The 17,526-nt window shown below is 37.5% G+C and overlaps 7 protein-coding genes across 9 annotated transcripts; 3 read left to right on the forward strand and 4 right to left on the reverse strand.

Moving 5' to 3' along the window:
• Positions 1 to 53: 53 nt before the first annotated feature.
• On the reverse strand, positions 54 to 2,504 carry LOC17898121 (PHD finger protein ALFIN-LIKE 7). Its single transcript, XM_006305487.2, has 5 exons — positions 2,118 to 2,504; positions 1,893 to 1,925; positions 1,201 to 1,429; positions 710 to 836; positions 54 to 613 (listed from the first exon to the last, which is right to left on the reverse strand). The coding sequence occupies exons 1-5, from the start codon at positions 2,212 to 2,214 to the stop codon at positions 341 to 343; spliced, it is 759 nt and encodes a 252-aa protein (XP_006305549.1). The 5' UTR covers positions 2,215 to 2,504; the 3' UTR covers positions 54 to 340.
• Positions 2,505 to 3,234: 730 nt separating this feature from the next.
• Positions 3,235 to 5,306, forward strand: LOC17896906 (E3 ubiquitin-protein ligase SPL1). Its single transcript, XM_006303984.2, has 9 exons — positions 3,235 to 3,340; positions 3,568 to 3,638; positions 3,735 to 3,787; positions 3,884 to 3,996; positions 4,109 to 4,204; positions 4,293 to 4,427; positions 4,513 to 4,578; positions 4,705 to 4,823; positions 4,913 to 5,306. The coding sequence occupies exons 1-9, from the start codon at positions 3,323 to 3,325 to the stop codon at positions 5,154 to 5,156; spliced, it is 915 nt and encodes a 304-aa protein (XP_006304046.1). The 5' UTR covers positions 3,235 to 3,322; the 3' UTR covers positions 5,157 to 5,306.
• A 192-nt stretch (positions 5,307 to 5,498) lies between these two features.
• Positions 5,499 to 7,750, reverse strand: LOC17898461 (phytosulfokine receptor 1). Its single transcript, XM_006305829.2, has one exon. The coding sequence runs from the start codon at positions 7,607 to 7,609 to the stop codon at positions 5,531 to 5,533; it is 2,079 nt and encodes a 692-aa protein (XP_006305891.1). The 5' UTR covers positions 7,610 to 7,750; the 3' UTR covers positions 5,499 to 5,530.
• Positions 7,751 to 7,889: 139 nt separating this feature from the next.
• On the forward strand, positions 7,890 to 9,713 carry LOC17899957 (E3 ubiquitin-protein ligase SPL1). Of its 2 annotated transcripts, none has more exons than XM_023790305.1 (9): positions 7,890 to 7,981; positions 8,079 to 8,182; positions 8,284 to 8,336; positions 8,440 to 8,561; positions 8,682 to 8,783; positions 8,880 to 8,978; positions 9,081 to 9,149; positions 9,260 to 9,369; positions 9,461 to 9,713. In XM_023790305.1, the coding sequence occupies exons 1-9, from the start codon at positions 7,937 to 7,939 to the stop codon at positions 9,519 to 9,521; spliced, it is 765 nt and encodes a 254-aa protein (XP_023646073.1). In that variant the 5' UTR covers positions 7,890 to 7,936; the 3' UTR covers positions 9,522 to 9,713. The 2 variants fall into 2 exon arrangements, with proteins under 2 accessions (XP_023646073.1, XP_006304127.1); XM_006304065.2 differs by having other exon boundaries at positions 9,081 to 9,146.
• A 381-nt stretch (positions 9,714 to 10,094) lies between these two features.
• Positions 10,095 to 11,542, forward strand: LOC17899896 (E3 ubiquitin-protein ligase SP1). The gene is made up of 8 exons (XM_023789732.1): positions 10,095 to 10,166; positions 10,260 to 10,312; positions 10,415 to 10,533; positions 10,625 to 10,717; positions 10,827 to 10,961; positions 11,041 to 11,115; positions 11,223 to 11,329; positions 11,428 to 11,542. Exons 1-8 carry the CDS (start codon positions 10,096 to 10,098, stop codon positions 11,513 to 11,515), a joined length of 741 nt encoding a protein of 246 aa, XP_023645500.1. The 5' UTR covers position 10,095; the 3' UTR covers positions 11,516 to 11,542.
• Positions 11,543 to 11,654: 112 nt separating this feature from the next.
• LOC17898571 (inositol oxygenase 1) lies at positions 11,655 to 14,312 on the reverse strand. 2 transcript variants are annotated; one of them, XM_023789731.1, is made up of 10 exons: positions 14,113 to 14,312; positions 13,491 to 13,645; positions 13,166 to 13,277; positions 12,789 to 13,075; positions 12,639 to 12,698; positions 12,520 to 12,572; positions 12,301 to 12,423; positions 12,145 to 12,214; positions 11,891 to 12,051; positions 11,655 to 11,791 (listed from the first exon to the last, which is right to left on the reverse strand). In XM_023789731.1, exons 2-10 carry the CDS (start codon positions 13,525 to 13,527, stop codon positions 11,765 to 11,767), a joined length of 930 nt encoding a protein of 309 aa, XP_023645499.1. In that variant the 5' UTR covers positions 13,528 to 13,645; positions 14,113 to 14,312; the 3' UTR covers positions 11,655 to 11,764. The 2 variants fall into 2 exon arrangements, with proteins under 2 accessions (XP_023645499.1, XP_006305417.1); XM_006305355.2 differs by having other exon boundaries at positions 13,166 to 13,283.
• A 396-nt stretch (positions 14,313 to 14,708) lies between these two features.
• Positions 14,709 to 17,442, reverse strand: LOC17900784 (protein TOM THREE HOMOLOG 1). Its single transcript, XM_006305375.2, has 11 exons — positions 17,099 to 17,442; positions 16,778 to 16,868; positions 16,627 to 16,679; positions 16,441 to 16,533; positions 16,290 to 16,361; positions 16,052 to 16,124; positions 15,914 to 15,959; positions 15,615 to 15,678; positions 15,473 to 15,526; positions 15,255 to 15,332; positions 14,709 to 15,119 (listed from the first exon to the last, which is right to left on the reverse strand). Exons 1-11 carry the CDS (start codon positions 17,300 to 17,302, stop codon positions 15,027 to 15,029), a joined length of 921 nt encoding a protein of 306 aa, XP_006305437.1. The 5' UTR covers positions 17,303 to 17,442; the 3' UTR covers positions 14,709 to 15,026.
• Positions 17,443 to 17,526: the final 84 nt, after the last annotated feature.

Here is a 17,526-nt window from a genome sequence, read left to right on the forward strand (position 1 = left end):
CGGCTTAATGAGTTTAGGCTTTAGAAGCTAAAGCTGTAAAAGTGTACAGCAAGTAACCAGAAAGAAGAACCTCCTTGACATAGACTAGAGAGTGCTTCAAGACAGACTTTTCTCAGAAACATAAGACAAATTAGTCATAACATTTAAACATTAACAGCAAAAAAAAAAAAAAAAAAAGAGAAAGAGACATTACTAACTGTAAGCTGTCTCAATCCCATTAAAACTACGCAATCAGAAGCCTTTTGTTTCTTCTTCTTCCCACAACTAAACTCTTGTTCTGTCTTTTCTTCAACTGTGAAAACGTTCACCTCTTTCACAGTATCTAATGTTATTATCACCTTCAAGCTTTCATTTTCTTGCTGGTACTGCAACTCGGGCATTTGTAATGTTTGATGTTCTCAGCCTTTGCTGGTGTGATCTTCACGCATTTTCCATGGAACCATTTCTCACAAGCATCGCAACATATCCAGAACTCATCTCCTCCATAGTTGTCTCCACACGCACCACAAACCGCACCTTGTTCGTCATCTTCCTCCTCATCTCCACTCTCATCTTCTTCTCTTGGTGGTGGGGACATCTTTGAAGCCTTAGTGTGAGATTCCGAATGACGAGGCTGCATGAGAAAACAACAGAGTAAATAAAGATAAGATCCAGCAGAGATAGCTAGACAGTGAGAGGAAAAAGAAAAAGAGTAAACAGAAGCTTCTACCTTGCCACCGCTAGATTTGCTTTTGCTACTGTTGTGGTTAGCAGATTGATCCTTAGATTGCTTTGCATTGCCAGTCACAACCTCAAAAATGGTTGGTAGATCATTTATCATCTGGAAGAGCCTCTTCCTGAGAAAATTTAACGAGCTCAGAGGCAAGATAACTAAATGATTCGACTCTACAATGTCAGAGAATACAAACACTGTTCAACGAATTTGAATTCAAGAGAAAAATAAGAGGCTCACATGATCACTGAATCGAAAATTAACTCTTGTGGGTTCACTTCTCTCTACTTAAATAAATGATATAAAACCATAATTACTTTTCATAGAACAAAATATATTGAGTTTAAAGGTGTACCAGAGATTTTAACAACATTTATATGGTGATACAATGCTAGAACGGTTGCAGCTACCATAACAGTCATTATAACTATACCAAACATGTGTACAAGCGAGATTATATAGAAGACTGAGCAGAGAAAGAATCTTACCTCTCATTCTTACCAAATCCAAAACGTGCACCAAAGTAGAAAGCAACAGAGATAAGCCACGAATCACTGTGAACTGCAACCAAAGAGATCCAATCTTTTTCTAGCATTCCGTCCCTTGCGAAATTGATGCCTAAAGCTGGTTCAGGAAGCTCGGGTGGAACCTCCTCGACGGGAAGATTAACCTCCCATGTCTCATTTGGAAGTCCATAAAGACATAAATTTTCCTTCTCTGCATAAGTTATAAATAATTACCTTAAGATGAGAAACCACACAAAAAACGAACTAAATCAAAGTTACATATATGTTGAAACACACAAACACTTAAAGTCACCAACCCGTTAAAAAATTATGAAACCAACATAACTGTTGAGACAGTCACACAGACAGCAACTCTGACAGAAAGGTAAAACTACTAACAGAGGAGACAACTAGACAAAGGGTCAAGAAAACAAAACTACTGCAGATGGGATCTAATCATGAAGAAAATATCTAGAGTAATCTAGCAGAAATTAGAAAAACAAAAGCTAATGAAGCAAAAAATGCATTTCCCATCACAAATTCTTCCCTAATTCAGGCCAAAAAGGAACTGCTGCACTGAAATACACCTGTTGAAACCAACTAAACAAGCTATAATAATAATCAAAGCGTCATGAAGCTATACAAAACTTAACATGGGTAACGGAATAACTCACCAGGGTCACACTGATGGTAAAACTTCTGAACATCTGCAAAACAAAACATGAATAAACCCCGAATCGTCAAATCCCAGCAAATGAATAAAACCAAAGAACCCGCAAATGAAGAAAACCCAATTGAAACAAAAGAGCACAAAACATAAAAACTCGCAAATCTAGACAAATTATCAAAGAATGGAGCAAAAAAAGAAACAGAGTAAGAAAGAAAGAGATGGAGCTCACCAGTAGAAAGAGCCTTGATGAGACCAGCTCTACGACCACGAAAGTCGCTAAAGACCTCTTCGACAGTGCGAGGTATAGGATGCTGAATTCCTTCCATATTGCTTTCAGGCCAAAAGACTTCGCAGATGAGAATGAATCAGCCTCACAAATACGTCCTAAGTATCGAGATGCAGAAGAAGAAAAAGGAAAAAGCCAAGATCGGCTTTTTAATTTTTCCTTATGAGGGAAATTTGTATACTTGGATGGAATTCGTATTCGGGGAGAGTGAAATCTAATAACCTTTCAGAAGAATTTATTTGGGGAAATTTAAGAAGGAGAGAGAGAGAGAGAGAGCAGCAGCAGCAGCAGCAGCAGCAGCAGCAGCAGCAGCAGCAGAGCTAAGAACAAAAAAAAAAAAAAACCCTAAAAACGAAAAGGAAAGGAGACAAAAGACAATTTGGGGGATTCAAAGCATTGGAACAGATTAAAGCGACAACATCTCTACCTTCTTTTTTTAATTATTATTATTCTATTTTATTTTATTTTTTGCACAATTTGTATTTATCTATATGTTATTTTTTTTATGCAACTGAAGGATAATTATTAATATCAAAAGTCATTATCTATAGTCTATATATCAAATTATTCAATAAATAATGATAAAATACTAGTAAATAATTTTATTATACTGTTTGTTTTTCATTAATTCTTAAATTACAATATACTGGAGACTCTAAATAATATAAAGTCGTTTCCTATTATTATCCTTATTAATTTTGGGTCAATATTTTTAATATGTTTCTGTTCTAGGCAGGTTCTATAACTACTCAAGTATATTTCTGCCATTTTTACTGTAGTCCAAACAATGGAAAAACAAAATTGATGCCTTTTACAACCTTTAATAATTAATGAGTTATTGAGTAAAATCACATGAGGTAGTATAATCTCGTTAATAAATTAAATCAGGTATTTACATAATAATATGATAAGATATTTTACTAATTTTAACTACATAGCCAGCAGCAATAACATGATGCTATTGGTAGATTCTTTATTGATAAAATATACGAATTTTGATGATTAAAATAAAATAAAATAAAACTCTTGCGCGCCTAAACTGACACTAGGGTTCATCATCACATTCACTGTCCTTCTTCTTTCTTCTCTCGGGTTCTTCTACTATCGCGGAGCTAAATCGACCACGCGGATACACCTCCGACCTCCCGATGGAAAGTCTATGCTTCGTAATATACCTAACCTTGGATTTCTCTACTAGTCCAATCTTGGAATTTTCTCGAAAGCATGTTGAGGGGTTTTTATAGTTCCGATTAGGATGTCTAAAGGGTTTCGTGTTTCTTCTTATGGTGATTTGCCCATACCAATCTTGTGGAAGGATTGTGGTTTTTAAATGCCCAATTTTAGATTGGAACGATTGTATCTTTTTGATGCTCACTCTTGTTTAATTTTCTAGTTGCTTGATTTGGCTGTGTACCTCTCATGCGGTGGTGCAGCATTTTATCTTCGCGGCCGTAAACTTCAAAGGTAAGGCCTCCTCATTCCCAATCTTTGTGGTGATTTGAATGTTTTGCTTTTAATTTTATCAAATCAGCTAATGTGTGTGTTTTTGCGGTGGCTCAGGAAAGCTAACTATTTGGGGAGTATCACTCGTGTGCTCGACTTAAGATGCTTAGGTATGTTTCTCTTTAGTAATAATTGGAATTCTCGTTATGCTTCATCTGTATTGGTTTTGGATTATACGATCCAGTTGTTTCTTGTTTTGTTTTTAGATGAATTGCTTGCAGAAAACACCACGAATCTCCTTGTTGTGGTCTCTGGAAGAGTTGGTTCTGCAGCGCCACTTAACTGCAATGGTCTTTTGGGTGTTCTTGTGAAGGAAAAGGTAAGATTGCTTTTGTAATGTTGGCATCATATATGTGTGCTTGCTATTGTGATGGTGTTATTGCATCGTGAGTCATTAATTTTCTGATGGTGGCATAACATGTATAATTCAGGCCAAACTGGAAGGTGAGCTCGAGTTGGAAAATGGTGGTTCGATAGAGACGTCTTTTAAGTTTCTGTTACGTGAAAAGGAGACTCCTTGGTATCTGGTAAGATACATTCAAACGTTCATTTGCTATTTCTTGTCCGCAAACTTAACCCTGCATCCTTAATTGGTTATTACTCTCTCACATTTAGGAAGACAGTACGGGTCAGGTGAATGTACTGGGAGTTCAAGATGCTGAAGGATTTTATGGTATTCTAAATGAGTATGTACTTGATATGCCTGCAAGTGAACTCTTAAACGGGGTTGTTTTACCCCAAGGCACAAAGGTTCTTCTTATCTTCATTTTTTTTTCTCTGTATATTCATTGTTTTCTCTGTTTGGATTGAAACAACAAGGTGATGTTTTCTTTAGGTGCTTAAACATAATTGCCATGGGCGTGCTCTTAATATTGGTACTTTCTTGACTTTTGTTGGCGAGGTAAGGGATACCCATGTTTTGTTTGTTTCTTCTTTATTCTCTAAATGTGGAATCTGTAAGAATAGTGATTTTTTGCGGGCTGTGCAAGCTAAGTTACATCTAATTTCGTCCATGTCTATATCGTAGGCTGTAAAAGACAAAGCTGGGAATGTCATGATTCAAAGTCCCAAGGAACAACCTTTTCGGGTCTACAGTGGAGAGGGCTCATTTGACAGTATGATTGATGAACTGAAGTCCGTGTCAGAGTAAGAACCACTCATCATGTTACTGTCATAGAATTTACTTGGGAGCTGATGATACAGATTTGTTGAAAGAATGTTTTGTTATTTTGCAGGGTTAATATCTTGATAGGCAAGATTTTTGGAACTATTGCTGTGGCTTTAGCCGTCCTATACGGTGTGGAATACATAAGAACGGTGCTGTTACCATTCGTGTGGAAGAAAAAAGAGCTACGTAACAGATCAAAGAAGCCTAAATCAAACAGTGGAAAACCCCATCAGCGAAAAGAATCAGACACCAGCAGTTTGCCCATAGGATTGGCTCTCCTTCTGGTTAAAGACTCAGACAAAGATAGTTGAAATGCTTGGGGGTGATCAGTGAGGCAAGATACAAGGAAACTTTTTAGTTTGGTAGCCCTGCAAATATCTCTTCATCAGTCATATATATATCTTGTTCACACTTTATATTCACTTTTTGGTATGAAAAGAAGAATATTTTGCAGATATAAATTTCCATCTACATATAATGTATTAGTACTTAAACATGGTACAATACCATTTACATGGGAAGCTGAAACGCTGAGCAGGTGGGAAAGCAACAATAACCAATGATAGACCACCCAAGAGCCATTCCATATGAATAATCAAAGAAATAGTCACTGTGGTATGGTATGTATTATGGGAGTTCATGAAGTTGTGGTATGTAAAAGCTGAACAACTTGATGCCGCGAAAATTAAAAGCTTAACAGCTTCCAACGAAAAGAAACAACAACCAAGGATAAACCGAAACCAAGAGCTGCTCCATATGAAAAATTTAAGACAAAGTCACTATCACTGTCACTCTCGCTGGTTCTTGGTAGTTTCACTTTACATTGAAGAAAGTAATCACCACAGAGATGGTTTCCCTCGAAACTCGAGTTAGGAAATGTATGAAATTGACCACCAGAAGGGATTTTCCCTGAGAGACTATTATTAGCAACACTGAACTTGGACAGTAATGTTAGATTCTCCAGAGATTTTGGGATTGAACCAGAAATACGGTTATTGGACAAAACAAGAACCACTAGGCTTGTCATTTCCGAAAGCGAGCTAGGGATCGATCCCGATAATGTGTTGGCATTCAGATTGAATACATGGAGGTTCTTTAAGTTTCCAAACTCCTTCCATATGGGTCCAGAAAGATTGTTTTGGCTGAGGTCAAGCATTGGAGGGAACATGAAAACATGTTTGTACCGCAGAAGTCGTCTAGTGTCCTCATTCTCTTTATATAATGCGAAATCTAGAGATGGGTCATCGAATGAGACATCTCGAATTGCGAGGCTTTGGAGTCTGGTTAAGCTTTTTGGGATCTTCCTTGTGAACAAGTTATTCGACAAATCCAGGTAGAAAAGGTCGGTCAAACCATCAAACCAATTCGGGATAGCTCCAGTTAAATGGTTCCATGATAGATCCAACACCTTTAGATGGGTGCTCTTACTCAACCAGCTTGGAATTTGACCGGTAAGCCTACAGTTTGGAATAGCAAGTACCACCAGCTTCCCGAAATGAAGACTCGGGTCATCAGGTAGCATCTCTCCATGAAAATTCAAAGTGAGAATCAGAGTCGTCAGGTTCTTGCAGTGCTGAAGGACGTGAAGTGTCGCTGAAATGTTAACAAGGCTGCAATTTGAAAGCGACAGGTAAGAAAGGCTTTGAAAATCCTTGAAGCTCTCAGGCACTTGGCCATAGAAGAGGTTCCGGGCAAGATTAATGCTCCTCAGGTTTCTGCAAGCCGGTAGATTTTCAGGCAAAGAGCCACTAAATCTATTGGATCCCAGATCAAGTGAGGTCAAGTTAGTCATCACAGAACAATTCAGACGTAAAGGACCACTTAATGAGTTGTTCCCCAGGTCAAGCAAGATCAAAGTCTGGGAATTTGCCAACGACTTGGGGATTCCTCCTGTGAATCTATTAGTGTGAGCAATGAGGTACCTGAGCTCGACCAATTTGTTGAACACATCAGGGACTTCACCGGAGAGTCTATTCGAAGAGACATCGAGATGAGCAAGGCTAGAGAGGTTACCAAGTGCAGGACTGAGCGAACCAAAGAGGCTGTTCTCTTGAATCTCCAAAAGATTCAACCTTTGAAACCGAAACAGATCCTCGGGTATATTACCAGTTAGACTGTTCCTACCAAGGAAGAGTTGTTCGAGCAGAGCGCATTTCTCGAACCCAGATGGAATATCTCCGGAAAATCCATTGGAATCGAGTCTTATAAGCGTAAGCTCGGTGGAGTTGTGGCAAACATGCGCAGGAAGCGAACCATTCAACTCGTTAGATGAAAGATTGATACTTGTAAGCGAAGGAAGATTTAAGCTCTGTGGGATTTGGCCAATCAATCCGTTAGAGCTCAAATATAGAGTTTCCAGGTTTACCAGACTGAAAACAGAGGGAGGGATCGAGCCTAAGATGAAATTATTGGAGAGATTAAGAACTCTGATCTGATCCAGCAGCCCAAGAGATTCAGACAATCTACCTGATAATTTTCTGCTCATAAGCTCCAGCTTGGTGATTCTCGTAGTCTTGTCTGTGTCATTTAAGCCAAGCGAAGAAGAAGAGTTACAAGTGATCCCCACCCATTCACAGCAGTTTGCAGAGGAATTGAAATCCCAACCATCTGGCTTCGGCTCGAGCTCGTTGATGAAGTCACGCAAGGCCTCCATGTCACGTGGATGGCACGTGAGTTGCGGAGAACGTGATGAGTAGACGAAACATGATAGCTCTAAGACGAGAGCAACGAGCAGCATCACCCACCGATGATGGGAAAGACCCATGTCGAAACAGGAAGAGATAAAGTGAATCTAATCTCCAAAATCGCAACTTTTAACTGTAAGAATTTCAATGACTCAGACTCGGAGGAGGAGGAGCAGATACAGACACATGAAGCGAACGAAGAAAGTGACATCAAAGTTGACTGGTTATTCTCAAGTCCTTTTTTCTCTTTGACTAGTTAAGCGAACAAGACAAAATAAAATAAAAGGAACCATTTTGAAATTTAAATTTAAATATTTTATTGGAAATTTTACGAGTCCCTTTATTTGACTCATCAAATGTTCCTACTTTTTCCAAAAGTTATTGGGTGAAAAAAAAAAAAACGAAAGATGGGTTCTCAATTTTTCAAGAGTTTGCTCCGTGTCGAGAAAAAGGTTGTTTTTTTCCTTCAGATTCTTACCCTCGTTACTGTGATTTTGCTGACATTTGAGAAAAATGTTACTAATTTGTGGACATTTTCATGAATCGTAGACTCCCATTAAGGATTTTGAAGAAGAAATAACGCCTAATGCTGTTGCTTGCTGTCTTGGTGGTGCCGCTATATATTACTTGTTGAGGAGTTGGAAGTGTAAAAGGTTTCGACTTTGCTATGATATATTTATTTGGTTTTCATCCTAATGAGATTTGAAAAGTTATTGTAGTGAAAAGATTTGTCTTCTCTGTTATGAAACCACAGGCAAGCTCAGATTCTGAACCGTGCTGTCCGCGTGGAAGAGCTTCAAGATTTGGGTAAGGTTTTAAGGGTTTAAAAGAAAGATGGGAAAAAAAGGATTTTGAGGTTTTTAGCTTTCAAAATGCAACAATCAAAAGACCTATATATTGAGTTTTGTAGAGGATTTGATTGGTAACAACAATACATCGGGTCTCCTTGTTGCTGTATGCGGAAAAGTCGGATCAAATGCAGCTTTCATGTGTAATCGCAGTGGCCTTTTGGCTGTCTCTCTCACTGAAAAGGTTATTTGGCTTTTTGTTTCAATTTTTTTGGAAAATTTCTGGCTCTTGTTGTGTTATCTCTCTGGTTGGACCGAAATATAATCATTTGGGACATATTTTGTTGTTTGTGTTTTCTCTCAGGCCAAACTTGTTTTTCCTACAGAGGATGAACTTGGTTTCTTGGATATGGATTACGAAGAGATTCTTTTAAGCCATAAGACTGTGACTGTCCCTTGGTTTCTGGTAATAATAAGATACGTTCATTCATGATCTAATGTTCTTTTGTTGGAAAACTTATATTACTCTGCCTGATTCTTTATCTCTTTGTATTTTAATCAGGAAGACCACACTGGCCGTGTTAATGTAGTTGGGTTTTATGGTACTTTTAGAAGAAATGTGTTTGCTGAACCTATGAATGAACTTTGCAAAGAAGTTGAGGTATATGCAATTCGTCTTTCGCTAGTTATTCCAACAACAACTACACCTCTGGTTGAAGCAATTATATCTTGTGTTTTTCTTCTTTCTTTCTAATTTTTGTAGATTGTTACACACATTTGCTCCGAGGATGTTCTTGAGATCGGTAGGCCCTTGAGTATTGTCGCTAAGGTTGTAAGTCTTTTTTTGGTTCTTATCTAAATTTGTTCATGATTCACTTTTCATTGACAAGTTAGGAATGTGCAATATAGACATTCTGATTGTTTTCTTCTTTATACTAAAAGGCTTTCAGAGGCGAAGATGGGTCTCCCACAATCAAAGCACTACCCTCTCTGGTCTTCGATGGATATATATGTGTTGACAAAGAAGTTTACAACCTGCAATCACAGTCAGGGTAAGAAAGATCTGATGTTCCTTCCTTTACTTGTGAGGTGATAAATCATATTTATTCTTCTTAGAGAAAGTGGTTTTGTTTCATTTTGCAGGTCTTGTATGCATATCGCCTTTTTCTTAGCAATTATTGGTGTGTTACTCTGTGAGAAATGAAAATGCCGCTAGATATCAACGAGTAAAAAGTTCACTGAGTTTGTCTCTGATATTAGTAGATGTTTATCCCCCATAGTTAGAAATGGTAGAATGAGTAGTTGTGACAGACAAAAAGACTTCTCAAACTCTGTCTTATGGTGTGTTTTGAAACTTATCTGTTCAACAAAATTGGTTCTATTGATTAACCAACCACTTGGATCTGTCACTCCGTTTTGCCTCCCATGAAACATGGTGCTTAGGTTTATGGAATTTTTACAATGCTATACATATGAATAGAAGAGCAAACAAATTTTAATATATGTACATGAAACAGGGGTAATTAAGAGAGCATGGTCATCTCGCAGCCATCATGTAGACGTAAAAAGTTCATTATGTGGTTATGTTAATTTTTAGTATATGGTAATATTAATTTTTAATTTATTGTAAGTCTAGGACAATTCTGATCGAATAAAACCGGATAATGGATTCCCATGACTTCAAGGCTTCTATAACAAAACCCTAATATTCAAAGATCAACATACTATAATAGCATTTATATTCAAACTCGAACAATTCGTAGTGGAGGAGATAGAAGATGATTGAACTTGCTGCTATATTCATAGGCATTGGCTTCGCATTCAGCTATAGCAGCCGCAGCAATAAAACGTTAGTCCATTCTTATAAATCAATCTCTGCTCTGCTCCGCTTGGAAACACACACTTACTTTGATCTTGATTTTGATTTCTTCATCAACTTCAGGAACGCTGTGTTTCTAAATAAAGCTACCTCGGTGGACAAGCTGGAAGGGTTGGGTAAGATTATTTTAAAAGTTTTTTGGGCTTTTGGCTTGTGTGTGTTTATTTCCATGATAGATCGATGATTATAAAAAAAAAAAAATATTACAAAATTTTCAGAGCAGCATATTCTGGAGAGTAAGCCATGGAACTCAATAGTGGTATATGGAACAGTTGGATCAACCTCACCCATAGAGACCAATCGTTCTAAAACTTCGGGTGTTTTCTACCAGGAAACGGTAAGCTTGTGTGCCCTCCTTTTGTTAAAAACATCAAAGACAAGATTATTTTTGTCAAAACCAAACCATGTTTGCTCTTTCTTTCCTTGAGGCCTCAATTGTTTACGAGAGGTTTTTTGAAGATCTTCCAATGCTGGAAGATGAGGCTATTTTGTTGAACCGTAAGGAGGTTCCTTGGTATCTGGTATGTCATTTATTTTCTCATCCACACACACACACACACAAATAACTCTTATAAAAAATGTTTTATTCTCTTCAAAGCCATAAATTTAATTTCTATTATTTCACATTAGGAGGACGGTACTGCTCAGGTTAATGTAATGGGTTACAAACGTGCCAGAGGATTTGATTATATTTTAAAAGCGTATGAGTTTACTGATCCAGTGGCTAAACACTTCAAAAGCTTGCTTTCTCAGAAAAATGTTAAGGTAACATTTGTTTTCTCCTCTTCTTTCCACTGGATTCAACTACTGTGTGTGTGCTAATTAATGATGTTTTTTCTTTTAGATTACGGATCCTAAAAGTTGCATAACTTGTGAGGAAGTTCTTGAGATTGGTACGCCTTTGACTATTGTTGGTATTGTAAGTCAACAATCCCCACCAATGCTTGTTTTTTTTTTTTTGTATCTTCAAGATTTTCAGTTAGTTTTGGGATGTGAAAATTTTACATTTTGTGTATATATTCTAAGGCTGGGAGAGACCAAGATGGGGCTCCCATGATCAAACGTGTCCATCAAATCTTCAATGGACGTATAGAACTCGAGGAATTGATCTGTGATATGGAATCAAACTCAGAGTAAGAAACATCGATCTCATGTTCCCTTTTACTTGGCAAATGACAAGTCATATTTTTAATTTCTAAGAGTAACTTTTTGATGATGATTCATATTGCAGGTCCTATGGGATATCCTCCATATACTTTATTGCTACGGGTATGATTTTACTCGCTATGTGCGTTTTGGAAGATCTCAACGAAGCTTAAGTGTTTTCAGTTTTAATTTTGCTTTTGAGAGTCTGGTTTTAGCTCAATACGTTTTCCTATCTAATAATCTATTAGTCACTGACTTTATATGTGCCTTTATATATGGGAATGAACATCTCCTAAGATGAAACTAAGCACAAACAAAACAACACTACTCTGTTTTATTCATCAAGCCATATCCATATCTATAATCTATTTTTCACATTCATCACATCGATTTTATTAGAAAACTTTATTACTTGTTGAGTTTCACCATTTCAACTTCGCCGGAAAATACTGCAAACAAGCAAAAGGCGATAGATTTAGCCGGTAACGATAAAAAGTTGATTTTTGCTTCTAAATTTGACATATCAAATGTGAATATATATACATTACCTTGTTAATAAGTGAGAGATAATATGGTTTCACTTCCTCCACGTTTACTCGAACTTTGCTTTTGCTATAGAGATCATACTTGTTGAACACTTTCAGCCACTTCATGTTCTCTCTGTCTTCTTTGTTCATCAAATGCTTATATGCTTCTGATTTGTGAAGAGCTGCAAAACAAAAACACAAAAAAAAGAAAACGAACCCTTGACTTTTATAATCTTGACTCATCCATATTACCGGAAGAGATGTCTTTCAAATACCGTAGAAGGAATGGTATCTGATGATGAAAAGACTGGCTGATGGTAATGTAGTTTGATTCTCCTTTGCAACCTGTGAAATTCAGTTTTGTAGTCGAATAGAGATTCTTACATGTTGGCAAATTCGAAAACAAAATGTTGGGATTGTCATTAACTTACCAGGTACATGTAATCATCATGTCCCCAAGACATAAACACATTATCAAGCCCACAGCCTTCGGTGTATATCCCATACTTGGTGTTGTAACTCGGGTTGTCATAGTCTTGATTCTCCTTGAAGTACTACGTACATCAAGAAACCCGCGATGGGAATCGATTTTCAGATTTTTTAGAACTCAAAACTAAGTTTGCCAAGTTGTGGTTAATGATCTTGTATACCTTGTGGTGAACAATAGATTCATCAAACGCACATCCCACCGGATATGTATCCCCTGTAAAAGAGACAAGTCATTCGAGAAAATAACAAAACGATCTTCTCCAAAACACACAATACTCACCAACAACAGCCCACTGAGGTAGCTCACCAAATGAAGGATGAAGAAGAACTTTTCCAAGATCTTGATTCACATACACAGCAATACAGAATCATTAAAACCGGTAAACCAATCTGTGAATGCGATCGAAACGAATCATCAAATAGAGATTACCATGGATAAGGCCGGTAAGATGGAGCCAGTCTTCATCAGGGTAATCTTTTCTGATGGCTTCAGCTGTCTGGAGCAAATGCTCAATCTGAGGTTCGTCCATATCCGGATCACTCTCGTCGATGAACTCATTTAGAAGCTCACAGCATTCCCAAATGCTCATCTCAGTTCGGTTTAGCCTCCCGTATTCCTCCCTCCTCTTCCTCACGAAGTCAACGGTTTGGCCAATGTGATTAACCCTGTAAAATTCCTCCACACCTCTTCTCCTCTCACTCTCAGCGTCATAATCCCTTTTTATGACAACAACAGAAGCAAATATCGAATGAATAAAGTTTCGATATTGCAGTCTTTGGTGTGAATATGATTCGAAAGATATTTACCTGAAGGTGTGACCAAAGGAGTTGGTATGAGGAGCCTCAAAACTTGCATCTAAGACCAACTCTGTTTCTTCCTCTTTGACAATCCCCTGGTTCTTCTCTACAGTCTCATCTCGTCCATCTACGAGTAACTCATATCCAATCATCATATTCAATCAGTCATACAAACATAATAAAAATCGAAAAGGTTGATTCTAAATTCACGAGGAGATCATACAAACTTCTGTAAATCTAAATAACCAGATCATTTCAAAACAGAACATGAATGGACACAACTTAACTAGAAAACTCGAAACATAAACTCAGAAGAGATAAAGGAATAACGAACCGTTCTGATCTGAGTGGCGATCGAAGATAATCGTCATGGATCAGAGTTTCAGATCCAGAAACCAAAAGCTTAGGGTTTGTTGTTGGTGTTGATTGAAATTGGAGGAGAAAGAAAGATGATTGGTTTATATATATAGAGAGGTGAAAAAGCGAGTCCTGAAGTGAGAATAATGGAAAGAGTGAGTCCTTATTAGCCATTAATTTACAGACGAAAAGTGTCCTTCAATGGCAAAATGTTCAAAAGTTTAGCCTTTTTAATTGGATTAGGGTTCTGAGAACCCGGTTCTTTCATGCAGAGGAACACAGAAACGCAAAGAAACAGGTGTTACAGTGTAGATGACGACTTGGCGCGTCATTTTATGTTTTTTTAAAAAACGTTATCTTTGACCACGTGTCAAGCTTTTTTAAGTCCTTGCTTAAGTAAATCCCCTATCAATCAATGATAAAACTTTATTAAAACTAGTTTATGATGGTCTGAAGTTCCAAAATTAATTTAGAATATATCTTGAGATATTTTAATTTTGCTTGTAACATTATTTTACTTGTAAATTGACCATATATTGTGACACATGTACAAAGAAGCTTTTCATGTTCAGAGAGAAGAAGAAGAAGAATCACGTCACCTAGAGACAGTGGGTTTTACGTGACGTGGCGTCTACTAATAATTTTGACTTCCTTCTCTTATCCTCGCCGTTTAGTTTCTTGATAATCGCGATGAGACACTCGTTATGAGCCGTTGGATCGGTAGCTTTTGAATTCTCTGATCCAACGGTGCCTTTGGACGACTCTAATGATTCTACATTTGTGCTTTCTTTACTGATGATCTTTAGATAGAAGTCCGTGATCAAGAACAACAATCCCACAATTTGGTGTCTTATTTACGTCTCTGTCTCTTATTTATTCATATTACTAACATACAGATCTTAATATAGACATGTTATTAAACTCTCTTATGTAGTAGACAATGTTACTCATTGGCGACAAAGCCATTCGTTCGTGAAATTCTCACCTAAGTTTCAATAAACAAAGCAGATAAGATAAGACCGGTAGAAGTATACCAACCAGTCAAAAACGAGTAGTTGTCTTCTTTTTTAAAAACTACTTCGAATGGAACGCGACTGGCCAAGGTCCATATGTTTGTCAAAATACCAATTGTTCATCGGTGTCTTGGACATAACTTGGAAACCGAGAGCAACACGGTCGCAGGTATATTACTTTGTATTAGAAATTCTCAAACAAGAGAGATTATAGTATTATACTAATTATCCACATTCAATTAGTTAAAGATAGAAAGCACAATTCATTGTTCTGCAACCCCTTCCTTACATGTACATTTTGTCTATCAAGGAACAAGAACCCCTCTGGTTTACCGGTGTACCTACACGATATTAACTTCCGGTTTACTGAAGAAAAAAAGAAGATAGGATCACCTTTGGACCCCTTTCTCAGCTGTTTCTTATGTTTTTTTCTCTGTTTACTATACCACCCAGTATAGGCACTGTAGCTACCTCGGTGCTTCCTTCGATTCTGAACAGGTTCATTGGATTTGATGATTCTGTGTGATACCCCGTTTTGGTGGAAGCTTTCTTAGGATAAAGAGGACCAGTGAAGAAGGCAATATCTCCACCAACTGTAAGTAAACACAACACACTTTTTGTTTAGAGATTTTCAGAAGAAGTTTCACATTTAGATTCTAAGATCCACATACTGTGTGTGTATATATGCATATCTATGGTAGGTCAATAGGTGAATAGAGAGAGCTTACCAGATAATATATGAAGTTTAGGATTGGGTGATCTAAAACATCAAGATCTGCTGCTTCATCGAACGCATCAAAGCACATCTAGACCATGAAAAGATGATGAAATGAAAGATCTGGTTAGCTTTAGTTTCGGAGATTGACGACAAACAAAGAGGATCCAACCAACAAGACAAGGTCTATTGAACTATTGATATCAATTAGTATGATGAGTATATCTTTACCATGATGCATCTGATGAGGAAACATGTAAAGCATATGCTTGTCACGTAACCAACCTGCAATTCGTATAACAAATGAAGGGGGTAAAGATCCAAGAATGGAAATAGAAGATCAGGTAACTCTGGTTTACTATCCAATGTTCACCTCTTGTAGCTTCTTGCGGCGCCCTTTAGATTCTACTGGAAATCGCTGAAGCATCAGAAAAAGCCTGCAAAAAAATAGTCATCAAAGATGATAAACCAAGGCAATTTCCTTTATAACAGTGGCAATATATAGATAAGGCCTGATGGCACAAAAAGGATCTAGTGTAGCCGCCAGCCATCAGAGGAAGGCAGGAATCCCAGTTTTCATAATGATATCAACAACTCATTTGTGGGAGCAGGTAACAAACATATAACTAAGCTACCATCGTAGTGTAGCATATGCAACGGCAACACACTTACCTTCCTCCATATAGTAAAAATCCAAGTGCTGCAAACAAAGAGACACCTGCAATATACATTCATAACGGATGAGAGACAGAATACATAAAAAGAATATAATCAATGTTGATGCAAGTTGAATTATGCTTCAAGCTATACCTGCAAAGAACATCTTAGAAACTATTACCATAAGTTGAACTGGCTTCCACCACAATACCAACCAAAGAGCAATCTGAAATTTAATACATTCACATGAATGATAAAGTTAAGGAAGCCACATCAATCCGACACAAATGGATACAAAAGGAAATTTAAGAAGAAGCTCAGGTCCACTAAGTTCAAAGTTAGATCTAAAGTTCTGAACTTTGCAGAAAGGACCAAACAGAAGTAGTTTCACCTGAATTAGGTATACAACTGCATTAATTGTGAAGAAACTTGGCCTCAGTCCATCAGTGGATACAGCACGTGCCTGTTAGGATGGGAGTATATATCAACAACAACGCATCAGAGATAAAATTCAGAATAATATACAGAGAATCAACTTTAACCTGGTAGTAAATTTCTGCCCAAAAGAGGACCAGGAGCGCATAAGTGGTAAAGAAAGCAAGACTTGGGATGTCAAGCAAGATATGTTGCAGAATCTACAAGTAAAACCAAGCGAGCCTTGCAAATTCAGAAAATCCACATAGACCATCAATGAGGTTAAAATCACAATATCAATGAAGACACCAAACCTCTGGCTGCATATTCTGTGCATCTCGCCTGAAGAGAAAAACTAGGGCTCGAACTACAAGGAAAAAGAGAAAGCAATCAACAAAAGATACAAAGACAAAAACTAAAAACTAAACAGACGACAACAAAATCAGGCTGTGCAACAAAACCAACCTCCATTCACCAGGAAGTTGAGAAAATGAAAGACCTTCTGTGTCGTCCAGCCATAGTCTGGAACCCTCAATTGTATTCTTACCAATTGAATCTACAAAATGAAAACTTTAATCAATTTATGTTTTTTCTCCGGCCACAATCTGAACTCCCTACAATACCTTTTACAAAGCAATAAGAGTACCGAAAAAAAAAAAAAAAAAACCCAGCATCTATCTCCTCATTTCAATATCTTCGAATTCCCAATCTTTCGATTTCAGAATAACCCATTTCCCAATTCCAAACTCAAATCAACCAAACATTTGAAAGCAGAAGGACAAGTACCACAGCAATGACGGAAACAATCCCATATAGAAAAGCGAGAATATGGAAGATACGATCCTGCCACATCGGAGATTCGTTCACATCCGACCACCAATTCGTAGCCTCCTTCAAATTAAGCGCTAAGATTGCTGCCGCCGAGGAAGAAGAAGACGAAGACAAAATCCCCGACGAAGATAACATCATTTCCAAACCGCCGCTTCTCATCTCCGGAATTTAAAAACACACAATATTCAGATTCCTTACAGATTTAGCTCCTTTGATCGATCGAATCACTTCTCCTCTCTCCTCCTCCTTCTCCTTCTCCTTCTCCTTCTTCTTCTGTTTTAGGTTTTATTATTTTTCCTTTTTCCAACTTTTTTTTGTTTTGTTTAACTTTAAAGGTAATTATAGTATTACCCGAAATAAGATTTTGAGAACGGCTGTGACAG

Source organism: Capsella rubella, unplaced genomic scaffold (assembly GCF_000375325.1).
Source record: "Capsella rubella cultivar Monte Gargano unplaced genomic scaffold, Caprub1_0 scaffold_1, whole genome shotgun sequence".
In the NCBI taxonomy this organism is placed as follows: Eukaryota; Viridiplantae; Streptophyta; class Magnoliopsida; order Brassicales; family Brassicaceae; genus Capsella; species Capsella rubella.

What these genes read in the sequence shown, in the direction of transcription:
- LOC17898121 (XM_006305487.2), bottom strand. Translation starts at nt 2,214, where the DNA reads ATGGAAGGAATTCAGCATCCTATACCTCGCACTGTCGAAGAGGTCTTT. An exon ending in TTACCATCAGTGTGACCCTG is followed by an intron (nt 1,430 to 1,892) that starts GTGAGTTATTCC and finishes TAACTTATGCAG; the next exon opens with AGAAGGAAAATTTATGTCTT. An exon ending in GCAAATCTAGCGGTGGCAAG is followed by an intron (nt 614 to 709) that starts GTAGAAGCTTCT and finishes TTTCTCATGCAG; the next exon opens with CCTCGTCATTCGGAATCTCA.
- LOC17896906 (XM_006303984.2), top strand. An exon ending in CGCGGCCGTAAACTTCAAAG is followed by an intron (nt 3,639 to 3,734) that starts GTAAGGCCTCCT and finishes GCGGTGGCTCAG; the next exon opens with GAAAGCTAACTATTTGGGGA. An exon ending in AGGAGACTCCTTGGTATCTG is followed by an intron (nt 4,205 to 4,292) that starts GTAAGATACATT and finishes TCTCACATTTAG; the next exon opens with GAAGACAGTACGGGTCAGGT.
- LOC17898461 (XM_006305829.2), bottom strand. Translation starts at nt 7,609, where the DNA reads ATGGGTCTTTCCCATCATCGGTGGGTGATGCTGCTCGTTGCTCTCGTC.
- LOC17899957 (XM_023790305.1), top strand. Translation starts at nt 7,937, where the DNA reads ATGGGTTCTCAATTTTTCAAGAGTTTGCTCCGTGTCGAGAAAAAG. An exon ending in CTGTCTCTCTCACTGAAAAG is followed by an intron (nt 8,562 to 8,681) that starts GTTATTTGGCTT and finishes GTTTTCTCTCAG; the next exon opens with GCCAAACTTGTTTTTCCTAC. An exon ending in TGAGTATTGTCGCTAAGGTT is followed by an intron (nt 9,150 to 9,259) that starts GTAAGTCTTTTT and finishes TTATACTAAAAG; the next exon opens with GCTTTCAGAGGCGAAGATGG.
- LOC17899896 (XM_023789732.1), top strand. Translation starts at nt 10,096, where the DNA reads ATGATTGAACTTGCTGCTATATTCATAGGCATTGGCTTCGCATTCAGC. An exon ending in AGCAGCCGCAGCAATAAAAC is followed by an intron (nt 10,167 to 10,259) that starts GTTAGTCCATTC and finishes CATCAACTTCAG; the next exon opens with GAACGCTGTGTTTCTAAATA. An exon ending in GGACAAGCTGGAAGGGTTGG is followed by an intron (nt 10,313 to 10,414) that starts GTAAGATTATTT and finishes CAAAATTTTCAG; the next exon opens with AGCAGCATATTCTGGAGAGT.
- LOC17898571 (XM_006305355.2), bottom strand. Translation starts at nt 13,527, where the DNA reads ATGACGATTATCTTCGATCGCCACTCAGATCAGAACG. An exon ending in TCCTTTGGTCACACCTTCAG is followed by an intron (nt 13,076 to 13,165) that starts GTAAATATCTTT and finishes TGTCATAAAAAG; the next exon opens with GGATTATGACGCTGAGAGTG. An exon ending in ATGATGATTACATGTACCTG is followed by an intron (nt 12,215 to 12,300) that starts GTAAGTTAATGA and finishes TGAATTTCACAG; the next exon opens with GTTGCAAAGGAGAATCAAAC.
- LOC17900784 (XM_006305375.2), bottom strand. Translation starts at nt 17,302, where the DNA reads ATGAGAAGCGGCGGTTTGGAAATGATGTTATCTTCGTCGGGGATTTTG. An exon ending in CAGTTGTATACCTAATTCAG is followed by an intron (nt 16,125 to 16,289) that starts GTGAAACTACTT and finishes ATTAAATTTCAG; the next exon opens with ATTGCTCTTTGGTTGGTATT. An exon ending in TTTTTACTATATGGAGGAAG is followed by an intron (nt 15,679 to 15,913) that starts GTAAGTGTGTTG and finishes ATTTTTTTGCAG; the next exon opens with GCTTTTTCTGATGCTTCAGC.